This window comes from Notolepis coatsorum, assembly GCF_963971535.1.
Source record: "Notolepis coatsorum genome assembly, chromosome: 1".
NCBI lineage: Eukaryota > Metazoa > Chordata > Actinopteri > Aulopiformes > Paralepididae > Notolepis > Notolepis coatsorum.
This window is the reverse complement of record NC_140165.1, coordinates 124,283,731-124,297,342: the sequence shown is the minus strand read 5'-3', so window position 1 is coordinate 124,297,342 and position 13,612 is coordinate 124,283,731. Positions and strand designations below refer to the sequence as shown.

At 38.7% G+C, this 13,612-nt stretch overlaps 1 protein-coding gene across 2 annotated transcripts in view; it reads right to left on the bottom strand.

Moving 5' to 3' along the window:
* mamdc2a (MAM domain containing 2a) overlaps positions 1–13,612 on the bottom strand; it is a 139,506-nt gene that overhangs the window by 16,036 nt on the left and 109,858 nt on the right. For both annotated transcript variants that reach the window (XM_084319567.1, XM_084319568.1), the window contains exon 10: positions 11,717–11,813. In XM_084319567.1, the coding sequence (XP_084175693.1) occupies positions 11,717–11,813 (97 nt within the window). The remainder of the gene's footprint in view (positions 1–11,716; positions 11,814–13,612) is intronic.

Sequence of the window (13,612 nt, the reverse complement as noted above, 5' to 3'; positions counted from 1 at the left end):
ATTACTTTTCCCCGAAAATAGTAATCTAACGCGTTAATCTTTAAAAGCCAGTAATCTGATTGCAGTTACTTGTCCAAGTGGCTGTGCGTTACTATTTCGTTACTATCTCATCATAAATTCATAATGCAGGCGGAATGCAGTATTTTATTTCGTTTTCGACAGTCAAAAATACATTTTGAGCTGTTTTTCTTATTTGGGAGTGACGTCGTGTGGCAGTGAAAGGGTTACACAAGAATGTGTCCCGCGGCGTGACTGGACCCTCTGTCTGTGAGTGACTCTGCTTTGGTCCAATCACATTCCCCATCCACAGTCTGCGAATCAGAGGCAGAGTAGGGCGGGTCTTCACAGCACGTAATGTGACATATGCGCCAATCGTGTGACAGCAGGGCTCCGTCGTTACAGCCTCGTCTGCACGCAGAATTCCACCCCAAAACGCTTGTCTAAACGCAAAATTAAAAGTGAAACCGCAAGAAGACTTTTGCGGTTTCTGTTCAGACTTCCATCCCAAAACGCTCGTCTAAACGTAGCCTCAGTCACTACTTCACGTTTGTGTCAGCTAAGCCGGGTGAAAAAAACATTCATATGCGGAGGAAACAAAATACTGTCTACCGCTAAAAACAGCACATCCAATTGCATTGAAAGCATCTGGAATCACAACACTAGCCGACGCTTCGACTAGGTACAGGAGGACTCAGAGGTCCACCAGCCAAACAGCAAAAGAGATAGATTGTTTCTTTCCCTTTTGATTAATGTATATTTGATGGTGGCAGAGCAAAAGCTCTTATTTGCCAGATTTACAGTTAATTTACATGTTAAAGAGAGACTGATTGTATGTTTATAGAGAGACATTTATAAAAACAATTTAATAGTTACAGTTGATATAATTGAATAGTTCAGCCTGCATTTGTTAGATGTGATACACTGGTTTTGTAAAACCACTGGCTGGCTGCTCTAATGCTGTGAGCATCATAGACTGTTGCTTTACCATACTTGATGGTACAGAAGCTGAAGCACTAGTTTAACAATTTACGTTATGTGCAGAGAAACAAGTTAAAAACAATTTATGCACTTTCAATAAAGCGTTTAAAAAAAACTGTTGGGGGAACGACGACGACTTCGTAACCTAGTTACTTTCAAAGTAACTAAGTTACTCTGATAATCAAGTAATCAGTAAAGTAACTTAGATTACTTTTTAAAGGAGTAATCAGTAATCAGTAATCAGATTACTTTTACAAGTAATCTGTGGCATCACTGCCCATTTTTGTTTCTCTGTTTCACTATGTTCCTCTGCCTACTGTCAGCGACTTCGGGTCCTTGAGAAGCACTATATAAATAAAATAAATTATTATTATTATTAACCTTTCACTGCCACACTACAGACGGTTAACCCTTTCACTGCCACACGACAAAGGTTTAACCCTTTCTTTTTTATCTACCTTTTTCTCCCCCTATCGTCTCCCAGATGGTAATGCACCCTTTTGGAATGGACTCAATGAAAATGGATGAGAAAAAAAAACTCCGGAATCCACATTTTACTTCTCACGCATGTAACCAGAGCCGATCGGATTCATTGTGGACCATCAGAACAGCGTGTAATATGTCTTTACAGTACGTAGCATTGGATCAATAAAAGGATTGATTTTTGGAATGGCGATCGGGAATTGGAATAATCTTTTTGGATACCATCTGATCTCAGGTAAGGAATCTATTTTACCAGTCTTAGGATAATCAGACCTGTTTTCACGGAGATATAAGCTTTTCCCCTATGTGTGATATAGCTGTTTGGCTGTGCGAGCGATCAGGAACTAAGAGAATCGATTTTCAGCTCGCGGCACCAGCGTGCATACGTACACATATACTATAGATAATCTAGCGTTTATATGAAAACGATTCATAAATAGGCCGAAAAATGACAACGTTCTAGAATATTCCAGTACAGGGCGTTTATCACGGATTCTTTTTATTTTCCGTGAAAACGAGGGCTTTTCAGAATGCTATACAACGGAAATGAACCGATAAAAAAACAATCCGCTTCGACAATGTTGACTGGAAAATGAGTCATTGATAAGCGACGGGCAGATTAGACACATAGCCATAATTTAAAACATAGATTAGGCGATATTAACGCTAACATTGAAGTGGTTGCTGGGCATTCAAGGGGGTAAAAAGGAAAACCCGGCGTGGCGCTCAAAGTGTTAAAGGGGCCAGCACTGCATTTTTTGTTGTTCATGGACTCTAGTGTATTTCACCCTTAAAGGGACAGTGCTGCCTTTTTTCCCTGTGCAATAAATAATGCCCTGTTTTTGGCTAACTCTCACACCTGCCTTGTGTTGTGCTATTGGGGTCGCATACAAATCCTTAACAAGTGAAAGGTTAACCTTCTGTAGTGTGGTAGTGAAAGGGTTAAGTTTTGTAATTTATTTGACTTGAAAATCTATTGTGCTTCTTGCAAGCAAGTCTCATGACCCCATGACCCCACGTATAATAGAAATGAGGTCGTTCATCTTCATTCCAGAACAGACAACCCCCCCCCCCCCTTTTTCTTTCGATAAAAGTTTTCTGCCGCAACAACAACAGCGATAACCTCGAGTATATCAGGATTATGATAAGCAGTAATAAAAATAGATGGCTTTTATCGTATACATAACTAATAAAACCCCCTGATAACAACATTTATTTTCCCACGTATTTCACATCTAAACGTCAAACTTCACTCGCTCTCTCCTCTGGTCCCCTCCTCGCTGCAAGGCCTCTCGCTCTAAACAGGGACCTGAAGACCAGCCTCGTTTGTGCTCCAGACCACTTGTGAAAGCAGCTGTGCCTGTGACCTCTGACCTCTAACAGTACAGATGGCCCTGCAGATGTTTCCACAGCGCCTCATCTTTCAAGGGTATGAACCCCCCCCCCAAATACATGATGTGTAAATTTCACATATGGAATTAATTTGCACTGATTCATGGACTCGTAATGTTTGCGCAAGTTATTACATCCAAAAGAGCCTCATTTTATTGTTTTGAAAAGTGTCCAAATGGGCGTGAGACGTCCCTGGCTGCCGTCACGGCCTCCGCAAGCCAAGCTCCTGCTTCTCCAGCAGAAATATATAATAATATCGTGATATTACATTATAATATAATAATTATCTTGCTTAAAGGGCTCTCATGATTCTAGTTAAGACCTGCCCCGTGGACACAGTTGTAGACTGAACTGGCCATGTTCATAAATACAGTATAATGTGAAATCTATTTTGGGGGGTGGATGTTCACGTCGAGGACCCAGCCCAGGCTGTGGTTTGGCTGCACAAGACGAGAGTAAAACCACACAGTGCCTCCATACTTCGGAGAAGCTCGCGGTTAACTGCAGTTTACATTTGTTCTCCAGTCACCCCAGACTTGTGCACGGTGCAGCAAACAACAGTCCTCCCATGAATAGCTTTAGAGTTCTGAGTTCCGTACATTTACATTTTACATTTAGTCATTTAGTTGAACGCTTTTATCCAAAGCGACTTACAAGTTCTGTACGACAAGACAGCAAGAAGGGCACGACTCTATCAGCTGAGTAACAATGTTCATCAAAGTGTTGCGTGTTACAGTGTAGGTTAGTTTATTAGGACAAGTGCATGACAGTTAGTTAGTTAGTTAGTTAGTTAGTTAGTTAGGGTTAGATTTATTTTTTTCATTATTTCTAGGGATGTCCGATATTATCGGCCGACCGATATTATCGGCTGATATCGGCAGTAAAATGTGATATCGGAAAATATCGGTATCGGTTTAAAAACAAAAAAAACAATAACAATATTTGTTATATATATATCCAGTGAAATTATTAGTTACCTGAAATTATTCCGTTTTTTGGACGGGGAAACCCTGCATATATCGGTATCGGTTGATATCGGTATCGGAAATTAAGAGTTGGACAAGAGTCGGTATTGGTAAAAAAGCCAATATCGAGCATCCCTAATTATTTCAGATCATGTTATTACTGTAGCTCTTGTTAGTAGCATCATGTTATTACTGTAGCTCTTGTTAGTAGCATCATATTATTACTGTAGCTCTTGTTAGTAGCATCATGTTATTACTGTAGCTCTTGTTAGTAGCATCATATTATTACTGTAGCTCTTGTTAGTAGCATCATGTTATTACTGTAGCTCTTGTCAGTAGCATCATATTATTACTGTAGCTCTTGTTAGTAACATCATGTTATTACTGTAGCTCTTGTCAGTAGCATCATATTATTACTGTAGCTCTTGTTAGTAGCATCATGTTATTACTGTAGCTCTTGTTAGTAGCATCATGTTATTATTACTGTAGCTCTTGTCAGTAGCATCATGTTATTACTGTAGCTCTTGTCAGTAGCATCATATTATTACTGTAGCTCTTGTTAGTAGCATCATGTTATTACTGTAGCTCTTGTTAGTAGCATCATATTATTACTGTAGCTCTTGTTAGTAGCATCATATTATTACTGTAGCTCTTGTTAGTAGCATCATGTTATTACTGTAGCTCTTGTTAGTAGCATCATGTTATTATTACTGTAGCTCTTGTCAGTAGCATCATGTTATTACTGTAGCTCTTGTCAGTAGCATCATATTATTACTGTAGCTCTTGTTAGTAGCATCATATTATTACTGTAGCTCTTGTTAGTAGCATCATGTTATTATTACTGTAGCTCTTGTTAGTAGCATCATATTATTACTGTAGCTCTTGTTAGTAGCATCATATTATTACTGTAGCTCTTGTTAGTAGCATCATGTTATTACTGTAGCTCTTGTTAGTAGCATCATGTTATTACTGTAGCTCTTGTTAGTAGCATCATGTTATTATTGTAGCTCTTGTTAGTAGCATCATATTATTACTGTAGCTGCTGTTAGTAGCATCATGTTATTATTACTGTAGCTCTTGTTAGTAGCATCATGTTATTACTGTAGCTCTTGTTAGTAGCATCATGTTATTACTGTAGCTCTTGTTAGTAGCATCATGTTATTACTGTAGCTCTTGTTAGTAGCATCATGTTATTACTGTAGCTCTTGTTAGTAGCATCATGTTATTATTACTGTAGCTCTTGTTAGTAGCATCATGTTATTACTGTAGCTCTTGTTAGTAGCATCATATTATTACTGTAGCTCTTGTTAGTAGCATCATGTTATTACTGTAGCTCTTGTTAGTAGCATCATGTTATTACTGTAGCTCTTGTTAGTAGCATCATGTTATTACTGTAGCTCTTGTTAGTAGCATCATGTTATTATTACTGTAGCTCTTGTTAGTAGCATCATGTTATTACTGTAGCTCTTGTTAGTAGCATCATGTTATTACTGTAGCTCTTGTTAGTAGCATCATGTTATTATTACTGTAGCTCTTGTTAGTAGCATCATGTTATTACTGTAGCTCTTGTTAGTAGCATCATATTATTACTGTAGCTCTTGTTAGTAGCATCATGTTATTACTGTAGCTCTTGTTAGTAGCATCATGTTATTACTGTAGCTCTTGTTAGTAGCATCATGTTATTATTACTGTAGCTCTTGTTAGTAGCATCATGTTATTACTGTAGCTCTTGTTAGTAGCATCATGTTATTACTGTAGCTCTTGTTAGTAGCATCATGTTATTATTACTGTAGCTCTTGTCAGTAGCATCATGTTATTACTGTAGCTCTTGTCAGTAGCATCATATTATTACTGTAGCTCTTGTTAGTAGCATCATGTTATTACTGTAGCTCTTGTTAGTAGCATCATATTATTACTGTAGCTCTTGTTAGTAGCATCATATTATTACTGTAGCTCTTGTTAGTAGCATCATGTTATTACTGTAGCTCTTGTTAGTAGCATCATGTTATTATTACTGTAGCTCTTGTCAGTAGCATCATGTTATTACTGTAGCTCTTGTCAGTAGCATCATATTATTACTGTAGCTCTTGTTAGTAGCATCATATTATTACTGTAGCTCTTGTTAGTAGCATCATGTTATTATTACTGTAGCTCTTGTTAGTAGCATCATATTATTACTGTAGCTCTTGTTAGTAGCATCATATTATTACTGTAGCTCTTGTTAGTAGCATCATGTTATTACTGTAGCTCTTGTTAGTAGCATCATGTTATTACTGTAGCTCTTGTTAGTAGCATCATGTTATTATTGTAGCTCTTGTTAGTAGCATCATATTATTACTGTAGCTGCTGTTAGTAGCATCATGTTATTATTACTGTAGCTCTTGTTAGTAGCATCATGTTATTACTGTAGCTCTTGTTAGTAGCATCATGTTATTACTGTAGCTCTTGTTAGTAGCATCATGTTATTACTGTAGCTCTTGTTAGTAGCATCATGTTATTACTGTAGCTCTTGTTAGTAGCATCATGTTATTATTACTGTAGCTCTTGTTAGTAGCATCATGTTATTACTGTAGCTCTTGTTAGTAGCATCATATTATTACTGTAGCTCTTGTTAGTAGCATCATGTTATTACTGTAGCTCTTGTTAGTAGCATCATGTTATTACTGTAGCTCTTGTTAGTAGCATCATGTTATTACTGTAGCTCTTGTTAGTAGCATCATGTTATTATTACTGTAGCTCTTGTTAGTAGCATCATGTTATTACTGTAGCTCTTGTTAGTAGCATCATATTATTACTGTAGCTCTTGTTAGTAGCATCATGTTATTACTGTAGCTCTTGTTAGTAGCATCATATTCTGGTGTACTTTTATATTCTGGTGTACTTTTATGGTGTACTTTTCTATTCTGGTGTACTTTTATATTCTGGTGTAGTTTTATATTCTGGTGTAGTTTTATATTCTGGTGTACTTTTCTATTCTGGTGTACTTTTCTATTCTGGTGTACTTTTATATTCTTTATATTCTGGTGTACTCTTATATTCTGGTGTACTTTTATGTTCTGGTGTACTTTTATATTCTTTATATTCTGGTGTACTTTTCTATTCTGGTGTAGTTTTCTATTCTGGTGTAGTTTTATATTCTGGTGTAGTTTTATATTCTGGTATAGTTTTCTATTCTGGTGTACTTTTATATTCTTTATATTCTGGTGTAGTTTTCTATTCTGGTGTACTTTTCTATTCTGGTGTACTTTTCTATTCTGTACTTTTATATTCTGGTGTAGTTTTATATTCTTTATATTCTGGTGTACTTTTATATTCTGGTGTACTTTTCTATTCTGGTGTACTTTTATATTCTGGTGTACTTTTATATTCTGGTGTACTTTTATATTCTGGTGTAGTTTTATATTCTTTATATTCTGGTGTACTTTTATATTCTGGTGTAGTTTTATATTCTGGTGTACTTTTATATTCTTTATATTCTGGTGTACTTTTATATTCTGGTGTAGTTTTATATTCTTTATATTCTGGTGTACTTTTATATTCTGGTGTACTTTTATATTCTTTATATTCTGGTGTACTTTTATATTCTGGTCTACTTTTTAATTCTTTATATTCTGGTGTACTTTTATATTCTGGTGTACTTTTATATTCTGGTGTACTTTTATATTCTGGTGTACTTTTATATTCTTTATATTCTGGTGTACTTTTATATTCTGGTGTACTTTTATATTCTTTATATTCTGGTGTACTTTTATATTCTGGTGTACTTTTATATTCTTTATATTCTGGTGTAGTTTTATATTCTGGTGTAGTTTTATATTCTGGTGTAGTTTTATATTCTGGTGTACTTTTATATTCTGGTGTAGTTTTATATTCTGGTGTACTTTTATATTCTGGTGTAGTTTTATATTCTGGTGTACTTTTATATTCTGGTGTAGTTTTATATTCTGGTGTACTTTTATATTCTGGTGTAGTTTTATATTCTTTATATTCTGGTGTACTTTTATATTCTGGTGTAGTTTTATATTCTGGTGTACTTTTATATTCTTTATATTCTGGTGTACTTTTATATTCTGGTGTAGTTTTATATTCTTTATATTCTGGTGTACTTTTATATTCTGGTGTACTTTTATATTCTTTATATTCTGGTGTACTTTTATATTCTGGTCTACTTTTTAATTCTTTATATTCTGGTGTACTTTTATATTCTGGTGTACTTTTATATTCTGGTGTACTTTTATATTCTGGTGTACTTTTATATTCTTTATATTCTGGTGTACTTTTATATTCTGGTGTACTTTTATATTCTTTATATTCTGGTGTACTTTTATATTCTGGTGTACTTTTATATTCTTTATATTCTGGTGTAGTTTTATATTCTGGTGTAGTTTTATATTCTGGTGTACTTTTATATTCTGGTGTAGTTTTATATTCTGGTGTACTTTTATATTCTGGTGTAGTTTTATATTCTGGTGTACTTTTATATTCTGGTGTAGTTTTATATTCTGGTGTACTTTTATATTCTCGTGTACTTTTATATTCTTGTGTACTTTTATATTCTGGTGTACTTTTATATTCTGGTGTAGTTTTATATTCTGGTGTACTTTTATATTCTGGTGTAGTTTTATATTCTCGTGTACTTTTATATTCTCGTGTACTTTTATATTCTGGTGTAGTTTTATATTCTGGTGTAGTTTTATATTCTCGTGTACTTTTATATTCTGGTGTAGTTTTATATTCTGGTGTACTTTTATATTCTTTATATTCTGGTGTACTTTTATATTCTGGTGTAGTTTTATATTCTTTATATTCTGGTGTACTTTTATATTCTGGTGTAGTTTTATATTCACTATATTCTGGTGTACTTTTATATTCTGGTGTACTTTTATATTCTTTATATTCTGGTGTACTTTTATATTCTGGTGTACTTTTATATTCTGGTGTACTTTTATATTCTGGTGTACTTTTATATTCTTTATATTCTGGTGTACTTTTATATTCTGGTGTACTTTTATATTCTTTATATTCTGGTGTACTTTTATATTCTGGTGTACTTTTATATTCTGGTGTAGTTTTATATTCACTATATTCTGGTGTACTTTTATATTCTGGTGTACTTTTATATTCTTTATATTCTGGTGTACTTTTATATTCTGGTGTAGTTTTCTATTCTGGTGTAGTTTTCTATTCTGGTGTAGTTTTATATTCTGGTGTAGTTTTATATTCTGGTATAGTTTTCTATTCTGGTGTACTTTTATATTCTTTATATTCTGGTGTACTTTTATATTCTGGTGTACTTTTATATTCTGGTGTAGTTTTATATTCTGGTGTACTTTTATATTCTTTATATTCTGGTGTACTTTTATATTCTGGTGTACTTTTATATTCTTTATATTCTGGTGTACTTTTATATTCTGGTGTACTTTTATATTCTTTATATTCTGGTGTACTTTTATATTCTGGTGTACTTTTATATTCTGGTGTAGTTTTATATTCTGAAAATATTGTTATTTTTTGTTCTGTTTTTTTTCTTTTGTTGTTTGTTTTTTGTTTCTGTTTTCCTGGGCCCCGTTCCCCGTACCTGGCTAACTGAGTTAGCCGGATAATTTTCAGCATAGCTTGACTTAAGCCAGACCTTTCCATTCCCCGACGCTCGATTGTCTAAATCACTATGACAACAGATCAAAAAGTTTGAACCTGGTCGAGGGCAGGGTTAAGTTCAGTTAGCTGGATGAACCATGGCCACGCCCCCGCAAAGAAATCCCAGCTCCTTTCCTGAAATATTTCTCACAGTCTAGATCCCATTATGCCATTCTGAATTATGTTTTTGTGCTTCGTTTGAAATGTAAAATAATAGGTCTACAGTAACGCTGATAATAAATCATATTCAGCCTATGAATTTACTTTGTCCTATATAATGCACGTCATATTTATACGGATACGGCGCTCGCGAGTCGCGACACACAGTTATTTTAATAACGGACTAAACGGATCATTGCAAATGTGAATCCCGCTGGGATATTTTTAATGAATGAAACCTATCGGGTGTTTGGCTCTGATTCGTTTAATATTCTTCGCTGTGTATTTGCTTAACGGAGCACCCGGATGCGTTTCATTCAATGCGCGGATTGTGGATATTATGAGAATTATGAGGAATCTGAATCTGTGGAGTATTTAATTGTATCACTGTGACAGTGTCACACGTTATTGTGATATTGTAACTGGGATTCAAATATATGAGGAGATGCGCTGTTTGATGGATTTGATGACGTGACGTGACTTGATAAATTGAATGAGCCTTTGATGTTTTTGATGAATGAATTTGAGAAAATGCATTTATCTTTTCAAGCAATGTTATCTGATGATGAACATGAGGTGTCACTGGTATAAACCAAATTGTAATCAATTCAATGCATGTATGGATTAGGTCCGAAACAGATTAAAACCTGATTAATAGTGTAACTGCAAGCCTTCCTCCAAGCCTCTCTTTGGAAACCATGTATTTATATAGTACATAATACCTAAGCACATACAGATATCCTCATGATATAATTCATATCAATTAGATATACTATTTGGGCTTGTTTTTATCGTTATTCTGAAAGAGCTGAACTAATTATTTTCGCTAGCAAGATCTCATTCGATTATTCATTCCATAAGCCTATACTGCCAGCAGGTAAGTTTAAAGAAATATAATCTGATTGATTGGGGTAATGAGGGATTTAAAATTAGCCTATAGATTATGCATTTAACTTGTCGGCGAGGCTATTGAGCCGTACTGCATTATACCCATTCTGCAATCTGTTAATAAAGTTTTAAATCAATCAATCAATCAATGCCGTTAGAAAATCAGGATTTCTGCTATCGACACTTGCTGTCTTTTCAGCTGAGGCGGGCGCGCGCAATTATCCTGAGTCTCAAGTCTGGTTCAAATGAACGAGACTGAATCCACCTTCGAGGAACAGGAAAATCCCGGATTCAAACATCGGGTTAATTGAATCTGGATAATGGGACTCTTGATCGACTTAGTTGAACCAGGTACGGGGAATAGGGCCCTGATGTGTTTGTTTACATATGTAGGGACCTCTATCACTTTATCCCACACATTTACAACGGATTTACCATAGGCGTTATAGGTATATAGGCACCCACATATAGTCGTTGTTATTGTTGCTGTTATTACTGTCCTAGTGTCCTGTAATTGTCTCAGTATTGTCGTTTGTGTATGTTTTGAATAATGTAAAATCAAAATAAAATATTTAAAAAAAAGCCAATCTTTTTCCGTAATTTACTGGCCACTCCAGGAGGTCAAGTGATATGAATACAGGAGGCACATCATTATAGATAGTCTGAGATCATACCTGCTGTGATCTGACACTCTGAGATCATACCTGCTGTGATCTGACAGTCTGAGATCATACCTGCTGTGATCTGACAGTCTGAGATCATACCTGCTGTGATCTGACACTCTGAGATCATACCTGCTGTGATCTGACACTCTGAGATCATACCTGCTGTGATCTGACACTCTGAGATCATACCTGCTGTGATCTGACAGTCTGAGATCATACCTGCTGTGATCTGACACTCTGAGATCATACCTGCTGTGATCTGACACTCTGAGATCATACCTGCTGTGATCTGACACTCTGAGATCATACCTGCTGTGATCTGACACTCTGAGATCATACCTGCTGTGATCTGACAGTCTGAGATCATACCTGCTGTGATCTGACAGTCTGAGATCATACCTGCTGTGATCTGACACTCTGAGATCATACCTGCTGTGATCTGACACTCTGAGATCATACCTGCTGTGATCTGACAGTCTGAGATCATACCTGCTGTGATCTGACAGTCTGAGATCATACCTGCTGTGATCTGACAGTCTGAGATCATACCTGCTGTGATCTGACAGTCCCCCAGGTGGACTGTGATGTCATCGATGGCTACCAGGCCACAGTCCCACAGGGTCTTACAGATGCTGACAAACACCACCTGGGAGAAGGAGACAAGGACTGAGTACCACTTCATCTATCCATCCGTTCCTCTAACCCATCCATCTACTTATATATCTATCCATCCGTTCCTCTAACCCATCCATCTACTTATATATCTATCCATCCGTTCGTCTGCATCAATACAGCCACAGACCTACTTGACTCTATTTCTGCACCTGGTCTGTCATATCCATCTTATCTTTATCTATTAAGTGTGTTATGTATGCAAATGTGAAAGGGTCTGATTCAATAAGCAACAATTGAATAATCAAATGTGTAACATTACAAAATAATAATACAGTTATTAGGTCACAGCATTTGTTGGTATAAAAAAACCCTTAATTTGAATTCCAGTTAAAGGAACACGCCAACCTTTTGGGAAATTCGCTTATTTGCCATCTACCCTTTTCGTCTCTGTGCATGCATTAGGCTTAGGGAACAGCCACACCGTTAGCCTAGCTTAGCGTCATTCACTGGAAGTAGGTGTGCCAGTGTAGCCAAGTTCCCAACAGTCACGAAATACACTCCAAATATAACTCCAAAACTTTCCTGTAAACATGTTGTGACCTGTGTATTGTTTTCCAGCCTTTAAATGTGTAACATTTTCAATTGATTGGAATGAGGACCATGTACACTCAGCAAGGCAAATAACGTGGCCCCAGTCCCCCAGTCCTCCAGTACCTTTGTGGCCCCAGTCCCCCAGTCCTCCAGTACCTTTGTGGCCCCAGTCCCCCAGTCCTCCAGTACCTGTGTGGCCCCAGTCCCCCAGTCCTCCAGTACCTGTGTGGCCCCAGTCCCCCAGTCCTCCAGTCCCCCAGTCCTCCAGGCCCCCAGTCCCCCAGTCCTCCAGTCCCCCAGTCCTCCAGTCCCCCAGTCCTCCAGTCCCCCAGTCCTCCAGTCCCCCAGTCCCCCAGTCCACCAGTCCTCCAGTCCCCAGGCCCCCAGTCCCCCAGTCCCCCAGTCCTCCAGTCCCCCAGTCCCCAGTCCCCCAGTCCCCCAGTCCTCCAGTCCCCCAGGCCCCCAGTCCCCCAGTCCTCCAGTACCTTTGTGGCCCCAGTCCCCCAGTCCTCCAGTACCTTTGTGGCCCCAGTCCCCCAGTCCTCCAGTACCTGTGTGGCCCCAGTCCCCCAGTCCCCCAGGCCCCCAGTCCCCAGTCCCCCAGTCCCCCAGTCCTCCAGTCCCCCAGTCCCCCAGTCCTCCAGTACCTTTGTGGCCCCAGTCCCCCAGTCCTCCAGTACCTTTGTGGCCCCAGTCCCCCAGTCCTCCAGTACCTGTGTGGCCCCAGTCCCCCAGTCCTCCAGTACCTGTGTGGCCCCAGTCCCCCAGTCCTCCAGTCCCCCAGTCCTCCAGGCCCCCAGTCCCCCAGTCCTCCAGTCCCCCAGTCCCCCAGTCCACCAGTCCTCCAGTCCCCAGGCCCCCAGTCCCCCAGTCCTCCAGTCCCCCAGGCCCCCAGTCCCCCAGTCCCCCAGTCCTCCAGTCCTCCAGTCCTCCAGTCCCCCAGTCCTCCAGTCCCCCAGTCCTCCAGTCCCCCAGTCCTCCAGTCCCCCAGTCCTCCAGTCCCCCAGTTCTCCAGTCCCCCAGTCCTCCAGTCCCCAGTCCCCCAGTCCTCCAGTCCTCCAGTCCCCCAGGCCCCCAGTCCTCCAGTACCTTTGTGCCCCCAGGCCCCCAGTCCCCCAGTACCTTTGTGCCCCCAGTCCCCCAGGCCCCCAGTCCCCCAGTCCTCCAGTACCTTTGTGCCCCCAGGCCCCCAGTACCTTTGTGCCCCCAGTCCCCCAGGCCCCCAGTCCCCCAGGCCCC